Source organism: Cornus florida, unplaced genomic scaffold, assembly GCF_030987335.1.
Source record: "Cornus florida cultivar Cherokee Brave unplaced genomic scaffold, ASM3098733v1 CherokeeBrave_3.0.0_Hap2_Chr10, whole genome shotgun sequence".
NCBI classification, from domain to species: Eukaryota; Viridiplantae; Streptophyta; class Magnoliopsida; order Cornales; family Cornaceae; genus Cornus; species Cornus florida.
Window position 1 is genome coordinate 99,787,376 of NW_026775580.1, and position 23,726 is coordinate 99,811,101.

General features: G+C 35.3%; 3 protein-coding genes across 6 annotated transcripts in view; all 3 read right to left on the minus strand.

Annotated features, from left to right (window-relative positions):
• Window positions 1-8,718, minus strand: part of LOC132276329 (alpha-glucan water dikinase, chloroplastic) — a 35,198-nt gene extending 26,480 nt beyond the window's left edge. For 2 of the 4 annotated variants that reach the window (XM_059777714.1, XM_059777711.1), the window contains exons 1-17: window positions 8,577-8,718; window positions 8,054-8,348; window positions 6,491-6,532; window positions 6,213-6,322; window positions 6,034-6,112; window positions 5,814-5,905; window positions 5,553-5,706; window positions 4,869-5,093; window positions 4,208-4,549; window positions 4,011-4,118; window positions 3,766-3,861; window positions 3,475-3,615; window positions 3,252-3,340; window positions 1,056-1,190; window positions 596-758; window positions 386-475; window positions 125-310 (exon numbers count right to left, since the gene is read on the minus strand). In XM_059777714.1, coding sequence (XP_059633697.1) covers window positions 125-310; window positions 386-475; window positions 596-758; window positions 1,056-1,190; window positions 3,252-3,340; window positions 3,475-3,615; window positions 3,766-3,861; window positions 4,011-4,118; window positions 4,208-4,549; window positions 4,869-5,093; window positions 5,553-5,706; window positions 5,814-5,905; window positions 6,034-6,112; window positions 6,213-6,322; window positions 6,491-6,532; window positions 8,054-8,323 — 2,322 coding nt within the window. In that variant the 5' untranslated portion in view covers window positions 8,324-8,348; window positions 8,577-8,718. Of the gene's footprint in view, window positions 1-124; window positions 311-385; window positions 476-595; window positions 759-1,055; window positions 1,191-3,251; window positions 3,341-3,474; window positions 3,616-3,765; window positions 3,862-4,010; window positions 4,119-4,207; window positions 4,550-4,868; window positions 5,094-5,552; window positions 5,707-5,813; window positions 5,906-6,033; window positions 6,113-6,212; window positions 6,323-6,490; window positions 6,533-8,053; window positions 8,349-8,490; window positions 8,513-8,576 lie in introns of those variants that run through there. The other 2 variants (XM_059777713.1, XM_059777712.1) reach the window with 2 other exon arrangements.
• A 3,144-nt stretch (window positions 8,719-11,862) lies between these two features.
• LOC132276554 (uncharacterized) lies at window positions 11,863-12,515 on the minus strand. Its single transcript, XM_059778017.1, has one exon. The coding sequence runs from the start codon at window positions 12,439-12,441 to the stop codon at window positions 11,908-11,910; it is 534 nt and encodes a 177-aa protein (XP_059634000.1). The 5' UTR covers window positions 12,442-12,515; the 3' UTR covers window positions 11,863-11,907.
• A 3,187-nt stretch (window positions 12,516-15,702) lies between these two features.
• On the minus strand, window positions 15,703-18,246 carry LOC132279439 (polygalacturonase At1g48100). The gene is made up of 8 exons (XM_059781417.1): window positions 17,879-18,246; window positions 17,662-17,790; window positions 17,359-17,526; window positions 17,223-17,258; window positions 16,841-17,048; window positions 16,615-16,696; window positions 16,374-16,482; window positions 15,703-16,244 (listed from the first exon to the last, which is right to left on the minus strand). The coding sequence occupies exons 1-8, from the start codon at window positions 18,170-18,172 to the stop codon at window positions 15,840-15,842; spliced, it is 1,431 nt and encodes a 476-aa protein (XP_059637400.1). The 5' UTR covers window positions 18,173-18,246; the 3' UTR covers window positions 15,703-15,839.
• Between the last annotated feature and the right edge of the window lie 5,480 nt (window positions 18,247-23,726).

Below are 23,726 nucleotides of genomic sequence, written 5' to 3' on the forward strand. Positions count from 1 at the left end.
AAACATGCGTCAATATATTCACCATGATTTGGCTAATAAAAAGAATGAAGTTATCATTCCATAGAGAAATACATACACAAACTAGGTAAAAAGCAACATTGACCAGAGAAGTTTACGAGCCAACCTTCAGTGTTCTCATGTAACTTCCCAAGTCATGCAAAAGTGCATCCTTCTGATTCCTACTGAAATTTGGTTCAGAATGGATGCCACGATCATAACTTAGAAGGCGTTCTTTTGTTATTCCATTCTCATTCAGGGTTTTCCAATAAACACTGATGTCAAAGTCACTTTTGATATAATTAATCAGAGCCTGCAAGAAAATTCTGTGAGACAAATTCTAATAATGTAAACCAAAGAAGTCCAGTCAGATCTACTTCCACAAAACCTGACAGATCACAACATCATCAGGGCTAGTGTTATTATGTAGCTTCTGATGCCATTCCTCCATCATTCCACCCTTGCAATCATTATTTCTCTGCAATCAACAAATAACTATGCAATCATTATTTCTCCGCAATCAACAAATAACTATTCATATAACTGAAAATTATTCATACCCAAAGGAAAATAAAATCAAGCAATCTTAGATATCAACCTGGATAACCAGGATTTCGTCTCGGATTCGCTGCCCAACATCCCCTTCACCTCCACGACCAACAGTAGACATAATCATTCGCAGAAGTTCCCGATAATGCGGATGACTTCTATAAACATGCTGGAGCAAGTCTGTAAGCCTATCCTGAGCTTTACTAATCTCACTGCATAACCGATGGACGCATATTAAGCACAGTGATTCTTAGAAAATGACCATGCATAATTTTACCATATTTAATCCAATATAAAGTTTAAAAGTACTTCAAAAGCACATGTGATTAACACGCCCAACTGTAAAGTAAGATGTCCAAGCAAATTTGACTAATTAAGAATCAAGAACTGCTCAATAGTCCATTCAGTGAGCACCAACGAAAGAGAAATTAATATGTGAAAGTTGTAGGAGGTTAAAAGAATGACCGAGTCTTCAAATGCATGAGGCAATTATCTCATAAGAGTTATACCGTGGCTTTACGTTGTAGTTTTTATTCCATATGAGCTGCCTTGTAGCCATAAACCTCATCCACACGAGAATTCCAGCAAGACCCAATTCACCAGCATCTCTGGCTTCATAGATCAAGTCTGCTGCAATATTAAATCTAAGAAAAAGAAAGTATTGACTTATTACTTCGTAACAATGAACCAAACATTAAACTTCAGAAGCCAAACATGAAAGCTAATATAAAACCAACAATATTGAGTGAAAATAGGGATTTCATCGTAAGATGGACTGTATATATAAAGAACAGGAATTACATTTTAAGCCTTGATAACAATGACATCGTGCATATTATATATATATATATATATATATATATATATATAATTTTTTTCTTTCTTTCCGGAAGTTGACATACAGGCACAAGTTTTCATCAAAATACCATTTGAAAGATAATGCCTTTGTTGCAGTACTAAAACCAGGCGAGTAGAATTTTTAAAAGTCAACCACAAATCCATACTAATAGCCTCGTGATTTTTGCTCCTGTAGTGAATTTTATTATATAGACCCGTGGTTGAGCCATATCATCTGTTTATTCTAAGAAGTGCTTGAGGAAGAAACAATCAGTAAATGAAGAGGTAACTCCAAAATTAAAGTCAGAGATAAACTAGCTTATTTTTAAAGGACAAGGCACACAATAAGACACTGGAATTTTGAATGAACTTGAAAATGTGAAAAGGTATAACATAAATATTGGAGACAATCAAGGCATTACAACAATAGACCAGTAAAATCAAATCTGGAAAGCTTGATTACAGCAATAGACCAGCAATACAGATTGTAACTTGTACGTTAGTTTGGTTAGCTATAATTTTGGGATTTGTTAGCTGTCAATATTTGTCAAAATTCATTGTATTAAACATCTATATATACAGAATGAATCGGTGGTTTAGTTAAACAATTTTTCATTCTTTTCATTCCCTGCCATATTCAATTTTTACAATAAAAGGTTAAAATCTCACAACTGAAGCTGACAGACTCTTTTACCAAAACTTTCTACCGTGCCAGAAACTATATCCAGCACATACAACACAACTGTTGGAGACGAATAGTTTTAAACCTTTCTTATACTGCCTGGGCTTCATCATTGTATGACCCAAGTTTTAGGACTTCATACACACATGCAAACGCACCCAGCCGGCCAAGCAGATTATCCTGTTTGGGCTTCATCATTGGATGACCCAAGTTTTAGCACTTCAGGCCACACACATGCCCACCTGGCCAAAGTAGACCGGCCATGTCGTGTAGTTCGCACAGGCTTGTGGGCTTCTTTTTTCACATGGCCCATGGCTGAGAATTGTAACAATTGAACTTCAAAATACAAACACTATGCTGAGCAATTAAAAGTCCACACATTATATCAACCAACTCTAATAAAAGCTTTCTCTTCTCTGTTATTCTGTTGGGAAGATCACCTCCTACAATTTTCTTGAACCTTCATTTTGTACATTTTTGCTTGACTTTTGGGGGCAAAGAAAACATATATAGACTTGTACCATAGTTTGTGCACATAGAGGGATGTTGTTGTGAGTAGATTGGGTTGTATCTTGGATATGACCGTTACCACTAGCACCAATACGTAAAAGAGGACTGTCAGGTTTAGGATGTTTTACACGTGCAGTGCTATTACTCCAACTTTCTTCAACTCCAACTTTTATTTCTGTCAATTATATAATCACAATTTTATAGTTGCTTCTTTAGCATGCAAACCTAATAATTTGTGATTTGTTCAAATACATATTGCATGTAAAATATATGCCTAAAAAACTAAATTATTCCCATTACTGTTTAGTTTTAAAAAATAAATTTTAAAATTCTATAAGATTTCCCAAAAAAACTGAGATCCTGAATGCAACCCAAATTTACCAAACTACATGTAACAGTAAAACATGAAAAGTAAATACCGTACAGTCTTGCCATTTGACAAAAAAAAAAAAGACCTAGTTGGTTTGTCACCCATAAAACTCTTTTCAGATAACTATAAAAGACAGTTCGCTAAAAACATGACTTTTTTTAATTGAGTTTTCAGATAATAGTACTCGGAAATTGTCAACCAAACAGATTTTATACGGTTTTCTGATTTTCAATTCTCAGAAAACAGTTTTCAGAAAACTGAACCAAGCAAGCCCTTTCCCGTAGAGATAGATGGGAGATTACTAACCGATGCATGAAGGACTTCTGTGCCTCACTTTCCATCTTTGCTATTTTATCCAAGAAGGCCTTTGCCGTACCTTTGCCATCACCAGCATCCTTTTAATCAAAAAGGAAAATAGTCATTGCATCTGGAAAGTGAAGTGCTATGACAAAGAATAAAAGAAAAAGAAAAAGAAAACAACTAGATAAATAACAAAAAATCCTACTCAGAATATTATAGAGAGGGCAACCTTTTGGACCTGCTTAGATCCAACGCTAAATTCAACATAGAAGTCTGAGCCATTATTCTTTATCCAGTTTCCGCTAGACAAAAGGACAAACGGCATCCCCACAAAATTATCATCTTCAATCTCTATTTCTAAGGATTGGACCTGAAAATTGAATTGAGAATATAAGACTGCCATGCACAAATGTAATCATAAATTATTCTTAAATGATTCTAACAGCAATGTATTAGTTCTTTCAGTTTCATGCTGGTCAAGCATATAAAATCAGATCAAATTTCTCTTCTCTTGGCACACCTTCTGCGCTGGATCAACAGGAGTGCTTGCAAATTGCGTTTCAATGGCCTTGTCTAAGGAAACTGAACCAGGGGGGAATACATCTGGAGGTGGTGCCTGCAGAATGTCCATTCAGAATTACAAGTTATAACAGAAAGGCAGTGCAAGCAGTGTGTAGAAAATAATGTCATTCCTTCAAAATGTTCAGCACCAAGAGATAACATAATGGGTATGTTTAATAAATTCCAACATCTTCTGATTCTTACCAGCCACTCTCCTGAATTTTTTGATAAAGCCCAATGAAGGGTAACAGGATCTTTGAGATCTGTAGCCAAACAAACCTTTGTCTTACCAGCAGGCTTCATTACAAGTACCTTGAAAATGTACAGAGTCCAAAATTTAGAATTATCCTAGCAACTAAAACTTTCAAAGGAGGAACACCAATAGAACGGCATGACCTCACCAGAAGTTCCCCGGCACCAATTCTGTATATTTTCTTGTTCAGAATAGAACCACCTTCTTGTTCTTTCTTTGACTCAGCAAAAAGCTCAATTGAAGACAAGGCTTGTGGTGTGGACGGTGTGGTTGAGATCTTTTGCTCCATAGATCCCGAAGGATACTTATTGAGAAGCTCCATCAAGTCCCTCTTTTTGCGCTGAATCCTTTCCTCACTAATCTTTTTTTGGATTTGCTTTGGAAACTTACTTTGTACCTCTCCTTTGGTGATCTTCTTCCGTATCTCATCAAGAGAAGTTCCCTTCTCTAGTTCAATTTGCAAATCTTTTCTTGCTTCTTCAAATTCTCTCTATTAATACAACATAATTCCAATAAAAATTCCACAGAAGCAATGACAGGTTTAATTATGCAAAAGAGTAAAATCAAACTCAGTTTATGTGCAACTGACAGATTGCAGGTCCTGCTGGGTGCTGGGAGGGTAAGACGAGATAAACCTAAACTTTAGCATTATTTTGCAAAAAGTGGCCGTCAAACTTTAATTCACATTCTCAAGCTTGTTAGCCTAGCATTTACCATTGCACCAAACAATGGCCCATGTATTTAATATACTAACTGGAAATAATATAATATTATCAAGAACATTGAGCGCATAGAGATTCGAGACTTACAAGTTGTTGATCAGGGGAATAGTTTGGTTTTCCTGCTCTTTCCCATCGTATATAAGATTGTATTTGTACAAGATCATCCGGTATGTTGTTCTTTGTTTCAGAAAGAAGTGGCTCCTTACTTTCAGTTGCATAATTTTTGTCTGTTAACTTTGCACGAAGGTCCTGTATGGAAGTGCCCCTAGCTATTTCCTCCAATAGCTCACTCCGGGCTGCTTCATATTCCACCTATAATAAGTAAGCATATTCATTATAAGTTACGGAGAAAACCACAAATACCCAAGTGGTCTACAAGTCACATAACATTGTTCAATGGAAAATGACATTTATTGAGCTACAACAGAGATGCCACACCAGATTCAGTACAAAATAGAACAAAGCAAGTTATAAATTGTGCCTTGCAAAAGGTCCTGAATTTACATCATGACTAGCACAGGCCACTCAGCATTTCAATGTTAAATTGTCCACTTGCTACATAAGTATAAAACTGTTTTGTATCAGTTTAATGCATATGACAAACACATTTGACGTTTAAATTATGGAGGCAAAAATTGTCAGCAGCACTAATAAAGGAGTTTGCAGCATGACTGTTTCTTTTGATAGGAGGAAACAGAAAAATATAATTGGCGTGCAATATAAAGACTATTAATAGTCTATCCATAAAATAGAAAAGCACCAGTTACTTGCCTTCTCTTGCTCAGGAGTATACATCTGTTTACCCTTCCTCTCCCACCTCAAGTACGCCTGAATCTGTACGAGATCTTCAGGAACTGAAACATTTGGAACCAAATTCTCTCTCAACGGTAACTTGACATGGAAGTTCTCACCATTATGTTTGAACCTACCGATAAGGAAAAAAATGGGAAGGGAACAGGATTATATAGAGTCAGTTCTATAGATTGAGTTGAAGCTATAAAATTAATAAATTCTTATGAAATGAATATTTACCATTTATCTTGGGCTTCATCAAATATTAGAAACTCTATAGCTTGTATTGCAGGATCATCGATCTCTATTTTCAGGAAAGAATTGGAGCCAGACTAAAACATGATGAATAAAAATTTAGCCTCTAATTTCTACTTAGATGAGTAAAAAGGAGGTTCCCCTATTGTTCAATATCACGGGGTACACTCCATAGATTGATTTTGTATTGTTTTCTGGAACTTACTTTTACAAAAGGAGTCCTAAGAGCTTTGTTTTTATATACTTTAGTGCCATCTGGACGACGAGCAGGAAGTAACCACTTCCTGAAAAAAGTAAAATAATGAAGAAAAAAAAAGAGATTTGAAACGGTGAAGGTGAAAACTTGAGATTAATGGAAACAACTGTAAGTACGAATAAGCTTACTCTTTTATATTTCGTATGCCACCCCAGTGTAGATTTAAAGCGTCACTACTATTTGTGACCTTGATATTAACTTGTGACATAGAACCTTGAATGGGACCACTAACATCAACCTGTTCAGTTGCATAAGTCAAACCCATGGTAATATATAATCTATATAGTGCACTTGATTCCCTTTTAAAATAAGCTTCAAATTACTCAAATCATTGGAAACTTAATAAAAACATATCCCAAGTATCTGAAGTCAACAATAAATGCCTAAGCTAATAAGCTATACATACCTGCAATTCAATATCTCCATCAAGGTTGAACTTTCCTGCGAGCTGGAACAAGGCAAGATATAGTCATAATAAATACACATCCAAATCAAAATAAGAGCACGCACGCAATTATACACAATTTTAGCAAATGCACAACATATCATGTATATATGATTTCAAAGTCAATATGTGCAAGAATCAAGATACTCATATCAACTCATGTACATATGAATTCAAGCTCAAGATGTGCAATTCCTTACCGATGTTTCAGAGCTCGGGAGGAACCTTGTGTGTAGTTGTTAGCAAAGCCAGAAGCAAGCATTTTTTATGACTTAAGAAAATAACTTTTGAGATATAATTATGAACAAAATTCAGAAGACTGTATGTAGACCAAACATTTTTGTTTTAGGAAAAAATGATACATAAAACTTAATTAGTTTTGATATTAAAAACAGGTACTAAAAGGAACAAATATATTGCTTATCCGAAAAAATAGCCAATAACTTGGTTACATGCCCTCGTTAATGATTAAGCTTCAAATTTCAACATGTTTATCTAATTTTTGAACATCGCATCTCATGAGTGATAACGACATATAGTCAACACTTTCTTTTTTTTTCCTTATTGGTACTCACACACACATGCATCCACTGAGACTCGAACCCATGACCTCTCTTTGAGAAGTAGGGGCTTGGTACCGCTAGGCCACTGGCCTGTTGGTATATACTCAACACTTTCGCCTTTCTCTTTAAAGTAAGATTGAGTGTGACATTCGGAACAAGGTGAAACTAAATGAAGTTTTAAAACCCTAAAACTTGGATGAACTACACAAATCCTTTTAGCCGCTATCATTCATCAAGGACTATAATTTCCCTTAGATAATATACCATCAAATCTTCGCAACACCTTAACCTACATTCTTTTTTGGCCTTTTCATAAATGAAGTTGACATCCTGTCTCTGAAAGGGCCATGCTGTATTGTTGAACAGGATGTTAAGATTTAAGGATGCTCTTTTATTTATTTATTTATTTATATGTATGTGATACATTGTTAATGAGGTTATTTTCCAGAGAGAGTACTTTTGGGAAAACTATAATTGCTGATGATGGCCAAAAGCTGTTCATTCTTGTTGAGTTTGGGAGCACCGAATCGGTGCTTTGGATTTGGGATTGGAGGAAATTTGGTAAGAACTTTGAACTAAATTTTCTCCAATCCCAAATCCAAGCTGCCAATTTGGTGCTCCTTGTTCTCCGGTAAAAGCAGGGCACTAATTTTCCAATAATGTTAAGCATACAAAGTGAATAACATAACAAATACTCGCAATGATTAATGTAAACATATATTCGTAGTAGTAGCCCAGAAATTTTGTCCCTAAATATATTTGTACATTCTACTTCTTAGTTGTAATAGCAGTCTCAAATAAAATCATAAATGTCTGGCTTCTTGCTCCTCAAACATTCCCCGAATTTTCCAAAAAAAAAGAAGAAGATAAAAACACAAAACAGGTTTAAATAATTATCGAATTAATAGATAATGCCTGTAAATCTCATGAGAAAGAAAATAAATTGATAGCTCAGACATACCTGAGAAGACGGATCAGTGGTTAATACAGCATGAGGAGAAACAGAAAGCGCACGATGCGTTGTCATCGGCGGCTTCATTTTCCGCACATCCAAACAATTACCACGGAATATGGTTGATAAAGGTGACTTTCGTATGGATGAAGTTGCTTGAGCTTGAAACAAATTGTTTCCCGTGAAAATACAAAAAGAATTGCTTTTACTTTGATGCTCTAGAACCGTCGGTGAAAGCAAGCTCTGGTGAAGTAAGTTATGGCCAATCGAATTGCTCATGTTCCTCAGTCAATGAGATCAGAATCTGAATCAAGAAATGAAAATATCAGTGTATATACAAATTACATATAGATACATACATATATCCATTTGTATTTTATATATATTTCAATTGAGATACAGATTTGAAAATTTGTACCAAAAAAGGACAGAAAAAAAGCAAAAACCTTGCCAATCGAAGATGCTGTGGTAAGGAAAGATGATTGAATTAATAGGATTTGTTAATAAAATTTAATTGAATTGTTGAGACTACCTTGATTCGTGTTATAGATATATAGATATAGAGAGAGAGACTGTAATCGGAGAGTGGAGAACGTAGTAAGAAAAAATCAAGGAGAAGCAACTGAAGTAGCCGCTCGGACACTGAAATCGGAGAGCGGAGAACGTCGTAAGAGAAATTGGCGCTTTATCATGAACGTTGGGACACGTGTGGGCATTCCATTTTGCCACGTTTCGATCCAAGTTGGGAATTTGAGCTTTGTCACGTGCGAGGCATGGGAGTTGTGGGTCCGTGAACAGCGGGTGGCCTGATATTTAAAATGCTAGTTATGAAATGCCCCTAGTTTTGAAGGTTATTATCGAAAGTAACCTTGGCTATTTTAACTTTTTGTGGGATATTTTCGCATGATTTTTTTTTTTTTTTTTTGGCATGATTTTTGTATTTTAGCGTCCAAAACAAAAAAAACGTGTGGTTGATTGACAGCCATGTTGAAATCACCATTTTGGGACCAATAAAGTGATTTATATATGTGGTTACGGAAGTCTAGTAATACATTTTTCAATTCAACTAATAAGGCCAACAGCAAAGAACCAGTTAAAGTACTATATAATTGGAACTAGTACAACTGTTTAGGCTAACAAACAGAAACTTAGGTATCAATTCAATATAGTTCAAAATCACTTTACGAATAAGCTAACATAAATAAATAAATGAAAGATAAAAATTTGTTAGACCATAAATATATCTTATGAGAGAAATTTCTATACTATATTTTGCAGAACATTAATATTTATGGATGACACTAATATTTAATGTAATACTTTAAATACGCATAAAACTATTATTTTAAGAATATTATATGTGTTACACTTATTGAATTTGTTACATCTTTGTTGTAATTGTGATAAACTCTCTTAACATGACAAAGTTAAACATTCGGTTTGATTGATATATTTGGTTACGCAAGAATCTTGATTTTTAGAAACTTTTTCTTTTTTTTTTTATTTTTTGGTCTTAGTGTCGGTAGAGTTTAAAAGGGGGTGAGATTGGTCATTTGTGTAAATTCCTCTTCTTTATAGGTTAGAAAGTTATTTGGGGCTATTATTAGAAAAGTTTATTTTAGTGACAGTTATTGATAGATCCAAGATTGCCGAGTTTTCCAACTTTAATTTTTATATATGTCTCTATTTGACTAATATTTAAGATTTTTTTTTTTTTTTTTTTCTAGGAGTAAGTTCTAAATATCTTAATTTTATAATATACTGTATTAGGTATTTCTGTGGTGTGAACTAGCTAGCACGTACTTCATATCTAAAACTCAATAAATACACACAACACGCAAGTGTGAGGACAACGAAAGGGATCTTTGAAAATCTACACTACCTTTAGATAGATAGGTCCCGCGAGCAAAAAACAAATGGGGTAAATTCAGGGGCTTTTTGTTTGATGTAATAACTCAGATACATTAATGCTATGATTGATAGTAGAATAGAAACATGGGTGAAGGGAAGATGAAAAGGACTAAAAAAGAATTTCCGTCCGTTGGTTGGGGGGAAAGAAACGGTAACGAATGAATTCTTCACAATTTTTTATTTTTATGAATATATATTATAGATTCAAAGAAAAAAAAGACAAAATTATTTTTAAAAAAATTATTTTTTATTTAATTTTTTTTCTTCCTACTAAGATAAGTATATATAAGTGGGTATCACCCAATGACGTATTTGATAGTCTCCGATTTTCTTAGTAGATATAATATATGTATTTTGTTTGTGTGTGTGTATTTAATTAGGAGAGAAACTTGTCCAACCATTGAAGCAATCCCTTCTAATCTTTTGCTAATGCAAGCCTATGATACTGCATGCTTTATTCTTAGAGCTGCCATGTGTATTATTCTATCAGTTTATAAGAAGATAATTAGTTTAAACACAATATTAGAAGGAAAAAATTAAAGACGTAATTAATTAAATTTTTTTTTTTTAATCTTGCACAAAGCTACTCTTCACATGGTTCAATTTATATTTTCACGCTTGTCAATTCATTTAATACCAAAAATAAAAAATAAAAAATTGTTAATTGATTTGATACACCGATGAAAAAAAAGAAAGAAATCTTTTGTTCTACCTCCTAATTTCATTAATTAAAAATATATACTATATATGTGTTAATTGATGTGATACATCCATGGCAGCATGTGGGCTTTGTTTGGAGGCCCATGTAGAAAGAGAGTAGGCCTCGGTGTCCGAAAAGGAAGATGTAGGTAAATAAAGTCGCTTCGTGATCTGTTCTTAACCTTTTTCTTTACCAGAAAAAAATAAAATAAAATAAAATAAAATTGACAGGGTGAATCAACAGTGTTGCTTTCACATTAACCCAAAAAAAAAAAAAGAGTGTTGCGTGCACTACTCAGTTTTACTTGCACTACAAAGAAAAGCAACGAAAATAAAATAAAAATTTATTATGTCTTTAATTTTTTCCTTCTAGTAAATTTTTTATTTATGAATAATAGGGCATATGATGGAACTTGGTTTACAATAGATATATAAAAAATTTTAAAAAAAATCAATAAATAAGAATGTATAACAAGATTAAACAAATAAAAAATGTACAAGTGCAAACTTCATGTCTACACAAAAAAAAAGACCAGAGGTCCATATGGGCTAACAAGGATTTGAAGTCCAGCAAACAAAAGAAATTAGGCCCAAATATGGAATGGTCTTTAACTAACTAAGTAACAAACAATGGGCGGGAACTAACTAACTAACTAACTAACTAACAATGGGCGGGAACATCAACAAACACAGCAATTCCAACCACACGCAATGGACTCAGTGAAGGGACATTTGCAGCGCCTAATGGAAATAGAAGAGGCGAACTTTTTGCATGTCTTTGAAAGGGGTAAAAATGGGAATTGAACTATATATATTAAAAAATTAGGGATTATATATGGATTTTTTTAGCTTAATTTCCTTCAAAATGTAGGCTTCCAATTAACGTAAAATTACATATGGAGCACTTGAGCCAGCATCTCTCTGTTGGATGCTCATTTCAGGTCTATTTCGAATATCTAGATGGGAGAAACCGTCGTTCACAAAATTTAAAAATTACTTTTATTTTGTTCGTCAGCATGAAACAGTGTGTTGAAATTAAAATTGGAGAAAAAATTAGTTTAACTAAAGGCACCAAACGTACCTTCCACATGCATTAGCTAGGGGTGGTGCACAGTGGGCATGTATGATACCCCATCAATACAAGTTACAAACAAAGGAACTCCCCTTTTTCAATCTATCACATACACAGACCACATGCTAATTAACACCAAACTGCAGCAAGCAAAAACATGCCATGCATATATATATACCCTTCATTTTTGCTGTGTGACTGCCAAGCAGTTGCTCACATACATTCGCAGATCCCCACCGAACCCGGCCAGAGGCGATTTCTTTCCAGACTCGGCAAATGCATCGTTGCAATCATCGAGAGTGGCCGCGGACAGCCTGTCATTCACCGAATACTTGTCCCCGGACTTGAGGTCCTTCAGAGCCCCCTCCAGGTTGCTCACAACGTTGTTAAAGCTTTCCTGGCAAGTCCCTTTCATCGCCTTTTTGGTCACCGGTCGCTTCAGTTTAGCCACGGCCGGTTCAAGAATCCTTAGCTTCGGCTTTGCACCCTTTACTACCTCGAGTGTGGACTTGATAGCGTTCGCCGTTGCTTCATCTAATGTCTTGGCTCCCCGGACCATTCTATTGCACAGTGGCTTGAAATCTGCCGTATTGCAGAAGGGGTTCGTGCCGGTGGGTAAGGGTTTGACGGCTTGTACGTAGCCGGAGAAGAAGAGGGTGACATTAATGGCCAGAAACAGGAGTGACAAAGAGAAATATTGGGTTGTGTAATACATGTTAATTTTGGTTCTCGTACAATTTTTCTTTTCTCACTTTGGTTTCTGATCTTATTAGGGTACGTAGGCCGGTAGGGTTATTTTCTCGTTTTGATTTGTTGAAGAAGCCGTTTTTCTTCAACAACAACAGCAAATTGAAGATTTGGGTAGGTTTTTGAGGTAGGCCTATATTATAGCAGGATCCATCTTATATAGTTATATATATACAATTATACATATACAAGGAGCGTTTTAAGCACAGCCGTTGTGCATGGTTGAGCTAGAGAGAGTGATAACATTGCATATCTACTTTTGACTGGGTCAAACATCCATGTTTATTGACTATATTAGCAACCTATAAAAGGATTCAAATTTCTTTTTGACAACTTTTTGAGTGGTAATTTAAAAATAATTTTTTTTACAAATATTTTTCTAAATTTTTAAAATTTTACCTCATTCGTGGGCATTCAGGGTGGCCTGCATGAACTAGATGTAAAGGGCTCCTGCAGAGTTGAAGAAGAATTGTTGAAAATAAAGAGGGAAGGGAAATGAATTTGGTCAAGGAGCTAGCTAATTATCAAAACCCAACTTCTGAGAACATTTTAAAAAGGAAGATGGGTGTGACATTTAAAATATATCAGTTGTAAAATAAGAATATGGTTGAATGATTGGATGAAAGTTATGGAATGTGAGACAAAAAGTGGAAATGCTGAAATTAATAAAGGTTTTATATTGTGGGACGGTGCACGCTTTGGCTCTTCCACCACCGCCATAAATTTCATAAACATCCCACCGAACTTAACCAACACAGATTGTGGGAGTGTAGGAACAAAGAATAACATCACTGCATTGTTAAGGGTTTTTGTATCCTCATTTATAGCTTACCTTTGTTCTCAACTTGGATCTTGGAAGCCTCCATTTGACCCCATTTTTTATCTTATTTTTGGAATGTTCACATTTTGAGGGAGGGTTAAATTTTAAAAAAAAAAACTAAATATAACCAGCATATTCATTCTTCTACTCATTATGTAGATATGAAGTGCTTTAATTTATTAATGTCCCCTTAGATAAGAATATATACTATGATACCTTTCAATATTCTGACTTCTATTGGGAAAGAAATATTAATTACAACTTCTAAAAAATATTATTTCAAATAGTAATAGTTCGATTTTTGTTTGAGGTTTTGCTTTTTTTTTTTTTTCGCTATTATAATCATTAGTGTCCAACAAAAATTCTTAGTTAGTGATGGATAAGGGCACGTCTCTCTGTTCAAAATTTTCAAATCAAATCAGTTCGTAATAATTCCATTGTCCAATAAGAATTCTTAATTAGTGATGAATAAGGGCATGTCTCTCTTTTCAAAATGTTCAAATCAAATCAATTCGTAATAATTCAGTGTCCAATAAAAATTCTTGATTAGTAATGGATAAGAACATGATTCTCTTTTCAAAATGTTTAAATCAAATCAGTTTGTAATAATTGCAGTGTCCAATAAAAATTCTTAATTAATAATGGATAAGAACATATCTCTCATTTTAAAATGTTCAAATCAACAATTGCCGGTTTTCCTCTTCTATCATTTTCATTCTTATTTTCATATTTGGCTGGTTCTAAAGGCAAAGTCGATCTCACATTCAATGCCTAGTTTCATGAGTATTGGAACTTCTTGATCGACTTCCCCTTTATCTTTAGCCTCAATTTTTGCTTCCCACAAATCTAGTTTGAATTTTGGGCCCACAAAAAGTTTCTCCCCATGCCCACTCCTGCCTAGCTAAATTGACCTTCCTGTGTTTTGTTCAAGCAAGCATGGCCTAAGGGTCTTCATCTCATCAAGCATGCACTTGTGACATAAAACCGCATGCTTCCACCATTCACCAAAGCTTGACATGGAATAAAGGGGAAATAAGGTTCAAGTGAAAGAATATTTGATTGAGACAATGAGAACAAATGCAAATATATATATTAGGCATCAACCACCAAGGGCTATGGTATAGTCTACTTTCTAAATCCTCTTCAAAATAGAAGATGGGGGTTGACACAAGCTGCATAAGCCTGAAGTGGTTGTGTGAATTTCTTATCGGAATAGAAATAAAAAAATAAAATAGATTGGGTGTGGCAAAAATATTAGACCTAATCAGAACAGAAAAATCAAACTTCTCCTATTTTGGGTCATACTTTTTCTTTCATTCCAAAATAAATGTTCACTTTGGAAAAAGAAAAATAATATACGATTTACCAAAAGCTGTGTAGCCTAATATTATCTCCTTTATCTCTTAAAGAAAAAAAATGAGTGTTCAAATCTCCAAAGAGACAACAGAATGTATAAATTTCTTGTCAATAAAATAATAATAATAATATATGAGTAGCATCAGCTTAAAAATACTTGTTAATGAGACATACAATTAACATATCTCTATTAAACTTTACAACTAGTCCTCTAATAGTTTAAAGACACATTGTTAAATTAGTAATTTTTTCAAAATTTGTAGATTATTTATGAAAGACATTATTTTTGTACATTGCATGACTTTTTCAAAGAGGACACTTATTTTAAAAATACAATTGAGGCACTTAGGCCTTTCTTAATTTGTCATTTAGACAACCAAATATCAAAAATAAAAAATTAAACAAAATAAAATACTCTGTTTGGTTTAATTTTCTAAAAACTATTTTCTGAACACTCAATTATAAAAAGGAATGTTTCAATAATGGTCTTTTATAATCCTCTGAAAATAGTTTCCTAATTTTGAAGTTCTTAAAAATTGTTTTCTGAAAGACAAACCAAGCAGACCCTGTTTGGATGAATGGTAAATTTATGTACTGTGAATACGTTGTGGCTTTTGTATTTGCAGTTATAATACTAACAAAATTGGGGGAAAGAACCCAGCTTCTCTTCATATTGCAACATTAATTAGTGCTGTTACAGTTGATTAATATAATGTCTGTTTCAGGGAAAAATATAATCTCTGTTTTAGGGAAAGTAGAGCTAACTAACAGTACACTTGCCACTATAGTTGATTGCCTACACAATAGTGGCATTGTATATATTACATATAGACATTTATAATCAATAAAGCATATGAAAGACCAGAATGAATGGATCTCTGATGTGTTATCTACCTTTACTTCTTTAACAAATATTAAGTTTGAAATTTTATTTTATGCCTCTTCTGAAAAAGCATTACCCACATAAGGCTGTACAATCTCAAGCCATAACCACTTTATCCCCACTCCCTCCAGTCATTAATGTTTAAGAGTAAATGAGCTTGAATATTCAGAAATTTTCGTTCAATATTGATACATTGTACCAAATCATCACCTTCCAACAGTAAAAATGTTGTAGAAGGGAAGCATATACATAATATAATATATATATGAGCTCACACACAAACACAGAGAACCACACAATTCATGTACTAGTAACAAACATTTTCATGTAATTTTGCTACTCTTTTGACTGAGCCACCATCCCTTCTTAAGCAATAGTCCATGCTTGAAGGAACCAAAGGAGCTTGTGATTTCCCATAAGAATTCCAACACAAAGACTGATGAAATCCTCGATAACCTGGTGAGGGCTTCAACTGAATATCGAACAGATCAACCCCGGTGCATGGAATGTCATTGCTGCAAGCAAGATGAATGGGCTGCACTGAGTATGTCCCAATTATCTGATCATACTTAATGTCCGATATCGCTACAGCTCCAGTTTGGTTCTTGCAAAAGCGTTTGTCACAATAGTACTGATCAATCATGATTGGAACCTTTACATCAGAGACTTGAATGTTGGAAAATGATACATTCTTGACAGATCCAATACCACCCTACCAAAAATAAATTCGAAAAAAAAAAAAAAGACAGAACAATTAGGATATAATTAGGAATTCAATGAATAATAAATAAATAAATAAATTGAATGTTCAGGTTTTGGTATTTTCAAGTTTGATATATACCTGCCATGTCTTGATCCTTACTCCATATACAGTGTTTTGCATAAAGATGTTGTCGGCTATGATATCAGAGACGCAAGCAACGCTTCTATCTTTCCCTAATCCTCCTAAACTGGGATCATACATAAAATGTAACAAATATATTTAAGTTAATCACCATCAAAAGGCATGTTATTTTTCGAACTCATTATATTTAATTATGTTTATATTTTTTGTATAGTCTCAAATCTCAATATATTATTACCTTATACCATGTCCAGGGCCACAATTAATATGATGAACATGAATATTAAAGCAACCAGTTTGTATGGAGACACAGTCATCACCTGTTGATTGAGAAAGCCCACAAATTAAGAAATTAATATATGAATACTATGGTGAGTGTATTGCCATATTTCTCTTGTTTCTAGCTGTCACAACCAAAAGGTCACTTTAGAGGCATTTAACCATTATATCCCTCAGATTCTTACCACAGCCAATGTTGGAATGCTGGATTTCTACATCTCGGGTGTTTTGCAGGTGAATGCCGTCCGTGTTTGGGCTGTTCTCTGGTGCAGAAATTGTAATGTTGTTAATCTTCACTCCTCCTGAGTTGTCAAACTTAAGATGGCACTGAGGACTGTTAATAATTCTTATGTCACGGACCGTCACATTGTAGCTGGCATAGAATCTCAAAGCCTGTAACCAAGAGGGAAGAAAAAAAAAAAAATTGAATTGTACTTCAAGATAATAGAATCATCTATGAACATAAAATTTGGTATTCTGTTCTCTCCAAAAATCCAGCCACAAATACTGCAATGTGAAAAAAAAACAATAATAATAATAAAAATAAAATTGTGGAAGAAATCTTACAGTTGGTTTCATATATGGGATGTGTTTGGATCTCTTCTGCATAACAAATAAAATGAAAAGGATTAGCCGCTATGCTTTCACCAAGTGTTTGGTTTTTGTCTGAAAAAAGTTTGTAGTTTCAATATTTGGAACTAACCTGAATGTAATCAAATTGAGAAGAACTCCACCAATAAAAGCCTTGCCCATCAACAGTACCAGAACCTTGGATGGTGAAATTGTGAATCCATTTGAAGTTTATCCACTGAAACAAACTTGATTTGGACCATGCATTCACTTTTGGAGGAGCTGAGAGACTCCCATCTATCTGTTTCCAATTCACTGACATTAGTTCTAGAAAAAAACTTCAACAGACAGAGAATATGCCTTTTGCTTTCTTATTTCTTTATTTTAGTGCACACTTTAAGGTCAGTTGGAAAAGTAAAAAAGGAGAGAGACAAACCTGGAAAACAAGGTGTGGCATACATGGGCCTTCAAGTGTTAGTGGTTTGATCAGAAAATTGATTTCTGATGGAATTTGTATGGTACCTCCTTGTACCTTGCAGGCAGCTTTCCATGCTGCAAGAAGTGCCTGTGTGTTTAACATAGTGATAGATTAGGAATATCGACTACAATTCTCTCTATACACACACACACATTAATTTGTCAATGTGTTTTACCTTTGAATCATCAGAAACTCCATCACCTTTAGCACCAAATGTCAAAACATTGAAAATGTTCGAGTGGGTCGGATAAGAGCCATAATGAGGAAGAGTGGCTGGGGCTGGACTTGGAGGATTTGCGTTGTCTGGAGCATTATTTCTGCTGCCATTCCTCTGTTTCTGATGCTTATGAGTTTTGTTCTTCTTGCTGTGATTCTTTTTTGCTTCGACGGAAATAATAGAAAATGTAATGAAGACAAGGACTAGAAAAAGAAGAAGTAATAGAAGAGATGAGTTCTTGTTTCCCTTCATTTCTATGTAACCTTTTCTTTCCCTTGCTAGGATAATATTTTTTGAGCAGACAATACTCCCAACTCTATGAAGAGTTTCAGGTTGCTCTGCTTTGAACAGGGGAATGAGGTAGTTACAGACAGTTTATATAGCTGAACATTGCCAAAAATAGCCCTCATTCGCTTCAAATTTGCAAGGATACCCTCCTGGCCTCCATTTAGAATGATTATGTAATTTACGGATATACCCCCATTAGGGCTTCCTTGGATCATCAATACATGTTTGTTTGAATAACATGCTTAAACATTATAGTACTTTCTCACCAAGTAAAAAGTTGAGAATTCAAGTTCTCCAAAACAAAATGAGTGTTGAGTCATTGTTGGAGCTTTTCTTAACTAATTGGCCTCATAATTGGAATTTACATGTATTGGGGCAATTTATTAATTCTGTTAGTGGAAGACACATAAAAGAAAATGTAGCTTAAACTTGGATTTTGGATAACTTTGTTATTATATGTCTTTAGTTTTTTTTTTTTTTTTTTTTTTTTAAAAAAAATAATAAAGTGCGTACCTTGAATAATAAAACGCCTCATTGTCATATCAGGCTAATACGACCCTTACTTCACTAAAAGCCCTAATCTTATCTTAACCTTAAAGTAAGGAAGTGTCCACCTCAGCATTGTTAGTTGCTTCATTGTTTATGGATTATGGAGCGTCCGAAAGGCAAAAGTTGAAGGATATGTGGTCCTAGGTTTTTTAGTTTCAGACAAATAAGAGTTGGGCAATTTAGCAGTCACCTATGAAGATGGGTCACAAGCCGCCCATAACAATATTTATTTTATGTTAAATGGGAATTTACTGAAGGAACCTTTGGCTTACTAAAATGTCCATTGAGGACTGAGGGTGTAAGTTGTAATCTACAAATTTGTGGTAGTTTTTGTGGTTACAAATGAAGGACTCCATGGATCGCTAGTCTTTTTGAATGATGGGATTGACAAAGATTCACATATTGATAAGAGTAGATACAAAATGCGTCGGACAGATCAAGTCATTGATACGCTTAATCAATTAAAATATACCATTCAAATTAATTGAGAATAATTTTTATGAATAAGTAGAATCAATCAACTTGAATGGTGCATAGGCAACCTATATCTACTTGCTGAATGAGACGTGGGGGATAAAAAAGGGGTAAGAGAGAAGAGTTTTTTTTTTCTTTAATTTGGTGAAAACTGTTTCACTCATCATCACTTGCTGCAGCCTGCAGCGTATGGGCTGAACTGAACCTTTGATATTGAGCCCAATATTTTGTCCCAAAGCCCGGGAGGTCAACAGCCTGTAAACTTAAGCTCTGCTTGAGATTTGGACCTAGAAAGGATGCCAGTGGGCTCGACCATAAGCCCCATTTTCGTAGGTGGGCCCTCATGGCCTCTTGCCCAATCCTAACCACATGAAAATATAAATTCACTGCAACACCGCTCACCCCAGTAGATATCGGGTGAGTCGGATTGGCATGTTCATCCGATTAAAAATACATCCGTCAATAAAATAGGTCAGATTCAAATGAGAGGGACTCTTCCTATCTCATACTTCAGATAATTTTATTTGTTATAACGTAAAACAGGCCCACTAGTCCCACGCGACTAGGTGTCAAAGTCAAACACTCTTTTATAATTAATTATGTTGATTTGCGACTAGGAAGGGTGGAGAAACTAATAATATCTTTTGATCACTTATATGTTTCATGAATATATAGGCTTCTTACCTATATGTGTCCAAATCTCACAGCTTAGACTTTTATACAAAGTATAAAATAGGGTTAATTATTATACTCAAACCCTTTAAATTTGTCCTCAAATGAAAATTAGTCAATTAATAAATAATGACACTCTTGTCAGAAATTGGGGGCAATGGGCAACCCTTAAAATGGTGTGAAAAGTCAAAATTATTCTCCATTATTTTAATCAATTTTAATAAAAAAAAAATATCAAAATAGCAAAATGACCATTGCTATAATTATTAAACTAGTCTCTCTTCTCTCTTCTTCCTCTATCAGTTCTCCCTCTTATCTCAACCTCCAAACACCACCGCACCCTACCATGACATAGCCGCCGCCACCATGCTAAAATAGGCCAATACCCAAACAAACTTAGCACATCTAGAACCTTAATTGCCTTCTCCAGTGATGTAGAACTGATTGTTAAAATCTTTATAGTCCGTTTGGACCGCTAGGGGACCAAACGGACATACTGATAGATTTTCTAGATTGATACCGAAGTGAACCTGGAAAGAGCCCAGTTTTATCCAAAGCAACCCAACTTGCATAGATCGGCAGCAAAATTGCCGAGGTAAGGCGTCTTTTGGCCAAATTCAATCCTTTAGGGCTCGAGAATAGCATTTTCTCATTTTTGGAATATTTCGGGATTTTCTTTAAAAGACTAAACGGATTTGATTTGCTTTCTTTTTTGGTATTTAGTAATTTTTAGTAATTAGGTTTCTTTCCTTATTTTTTAAGAATATTCAGAACAAGTTTTTTTTAAGCAATTTTCTTGCGCTGCTAGTTTTCTTACATTTTTAGGATTTCCTTTATGCTGTTAGGGTTTTTATTTATAAATACATGTACTACAGAACAGATCATTCATTTAATTATAAAATAATATATCAGATTTCTCTGAATTCTCTTTTCGTTTTGTGGGGTCAAAACACTCATCTTGTGGATTCAATGTAACATGTTCCTTGTGAACAAATTTATCGCTTCCATTTACGTCATTTAACACTAACATTGGATTCGTCTCCTCAAAACTTCCCAAACTATAGTAAATCGCCACCACTACGTGCAAGCTTGACTCGCCGTGTACAAAGTGCACCGCTTGAATGACTTTGAAGCTTAGAGCGTGTGGTCCAACAACTTGCTTGGGCTATAGCTTCTCCATCGACTTCTTCTTGGATAGGTGTGTCCAAAAAAGTATAAATAATATTTTCATTATTCAAATTAGTTAATTCATAAATCAAAGAGTAATAAGGTCAATTTATCTTGTGTCAGAGACGGTAAGAGTGTCATTGTTAACTTTACCAAACATGAGGGGGTATCATTATTTAAAGATTAGTCAATTTTCATCTAGTTATCAATACTACAAATCTCAAGAAGTGTAAGTGTAATTAACCTAAATCTATTTTTAAAAAATTCTCTTATTTTTGAAATTTTAAATAAATGAATTGGGAGTTTTCAAATTAAGCAATCTTATGATTGGAGGTCATATAACACATTTACAAGGATATAACTAGAGTATTTGATGAAATTTTGTTGAATATATATAGCTCTTCCAACATTTCAAATTCTAAAAACTAAAAACAAGTGAGTCAACTTGAATAGTTCTTTTTTAATATCTTCAACATTTATACTCGTTTTTTCAGAAGTTCAAGCAAATAGGCTTAAACTCTCAATATCCAGCTAAGCGATATGCTTGGTCTAAAGGAGAATTATTATTTTTTTAATTGTGCTAAAAGAATCAATCACAGAGGTGAGAGGACTATACATGTTTCTTGAAAATTAATTTAAAAAGAAAATTCTACATTTTATTTGTTTAATTTGGGCCAATATAGATAGATCTCTTTGTAAACAATTTGTATGGATATAAATAAGTTATTTACAGTATGGGCCATCTCAAGACATCATTTTCATTTCCATTCATACCCTTACTGACACTGTTTGGATTTGAACGCCATCCAAAACTAAAACCTCCTGTGACTTCCATTTTTGCTTTTGCTATATAACTACAGGGGTTAGTTTTGTTTATTTAAATAATTTTTTTTAAAAAAAAAAAAGTTAAAATGACAATTTTATTATTTAAATCGGTCAATTCATAAGTTAAAGGGTAATGTTGATGGTAGTTCGTGAATAGGATGAGGAGATCGTTCCACGCAAGCCAAGAGATCTGAGATTAGTATCCAAGTGGAGATCCAAGCAACACAAGGGATTCTCTAGGTATGGAGATTAAGAAAGGGAAGGCCGACCTCGGTACCATGCAAACTCGAGCTTGTCAGAGGATAAGTGTTAATGTGGTGGTTGATCCATTTAAGGCTGATTAACCCCCCTATTTATAACATTTACCTCCTCGGTCAATGCCTTTTAGTCCTTTAGCTGAGCCCGCTCTTATCCAAAGGTTTGATGGCCTCTTCGTCTGACGGATGCGACACTGATGGATGGGTCGTGGCGCTTTGCCCCCCGGTCAAAGGAGGTAACGACGCTCCCTAATTAATGCGGGTCTTATCAAATGTCTTTCGCAATTAATGCGTTGCTTATCCTTCATCGCTCGAGCTTAGTTACCGGGTATCATTTCCCCCTTATGCTGGCCTCGGACTGAGGCGATCCCTTAGATCTCAGCCACTTATCCACATGTCCTCAGATTCCCGTGCTTCAGTGGGGATAGGCCCCTTTCGAGGTCCTGCTTTCATGACCTCGCAGGTTCCCATCCCAGTTCTATCCTGAGGTCTTCTTTGCCAAGAAGGGAAATGTGTACACAGGTTAGTTGAGGTTGCTCTTTCAGAGAGCACCCTCGAGCGAGCCGGGGGGGGGGGGGGGGGGAGGAGCCCATCTGACTGGAGCGGGGTGCGTCCACAATAGAGGAAGGGTAGCGACCCCTCCCTCAACCAGTGAGTTCCGTTATTGGATAGGTAGCTCGAGAATACCTAATCCACCGTGGGCACGCCAGGTCAGCACTGGCCAGTTGTGCCTATGTTGCAGAGGTGGCGCCACTTAATCAGCTATCGTGGCGCGGTCATCAACATTTTGCCCCCTGCTCGAGGTCGTCGAGAGAGGGGCTCGAGCAAACCACTAATTTAATTTTTATTATTGCTTTTTGCCCCCCTGAAGGGTCATGTCATTTAAGTATTAAACAGTCATATCATTTCAGGGGTCGTGTCGTTTTGGTTTCTCAATCCACGTGTCGCCCTTTTATTAGTGTGTCAGGTTAAGACGTTTCGGGTCTCGAGACACGTCCTTTCGTCAGCGGGAGGCGCGACGTTTGGGATGTCGAGCCTCCATATTTAAGTCATTCCAAAACATGCAAATTTTTTTTAAAGGCACCAACAACACTCGTACACTCGTCCTTGCTCGCTTCTTGCAAAAACTTCTTGTTCAAAACAAAAGGCAATGGCAATTCGCGATGATGTTCCCGACGTCCCTCCCTATCAAATCCATAGCCCAGGTGTGGAATGGCCAAGGCGCGTCAGTGGGATGCAGTTCCACAACTGGCGCGTGGATGGCATTGTTGTGGAGTTGGCATTCTCGACACTTTCTGGCGTAGTCTTTGCTGTCAGCTTGCATAGTAGGCTAATAATAGCCCAGTTGTATAATGCGATTGTACAATTTCTTCCACCCTTGGTGTTCATCATTGTGAGCTTGCTTCAGAACTTCACGAGCTTTAGCCAAATTGACGCACTGTTTGGCCTTACCATCAAAGCCCACCTCATTAGTTCACCGCTGCAAATGAAGAATCGGCTCGCCTCCCTTCTGAGTAGAGCAGCCTCTCCAAGCTCCTGCGGGAGTGACCGGTTTTCGAGACACTCCATATACT

What these genes read in the sequence shown, in the direction of transcription:
- LOC132276554 (XM_059778017.1), bottom strand. Translation starts at nt 12,441, where the DNA reads ATGTATTACACAACCCAATATTTCTCTTTGTCACTCCTGTTTCTGGCC.
- LOC132279439 (XM_059781417.1), bottom strand. Translation starts at nt 18,172, where the DNA reads ATGAAGGGAAACAAGAACTCATCTCTTCTATTACTTCTTCTTTTTCTA. An exon ending in GGCCCTGGACATGGTATAAG is followed by an intron (nt 16,483 to 16,614) that starts GTAATAATATAT and finishes GTATGATCCCAG; the next exon opens with TTTAGGAGGATTAGGGAAAG. An exon ending in TAAGGATCAAGACATGGCAG is followed by an intron (nt 16,245 to 16,373) that starts GTATATATCAAA and finishes TATTTTTGGTAG; the next exon opens with GGTGGTATTGGATCTGTCAA.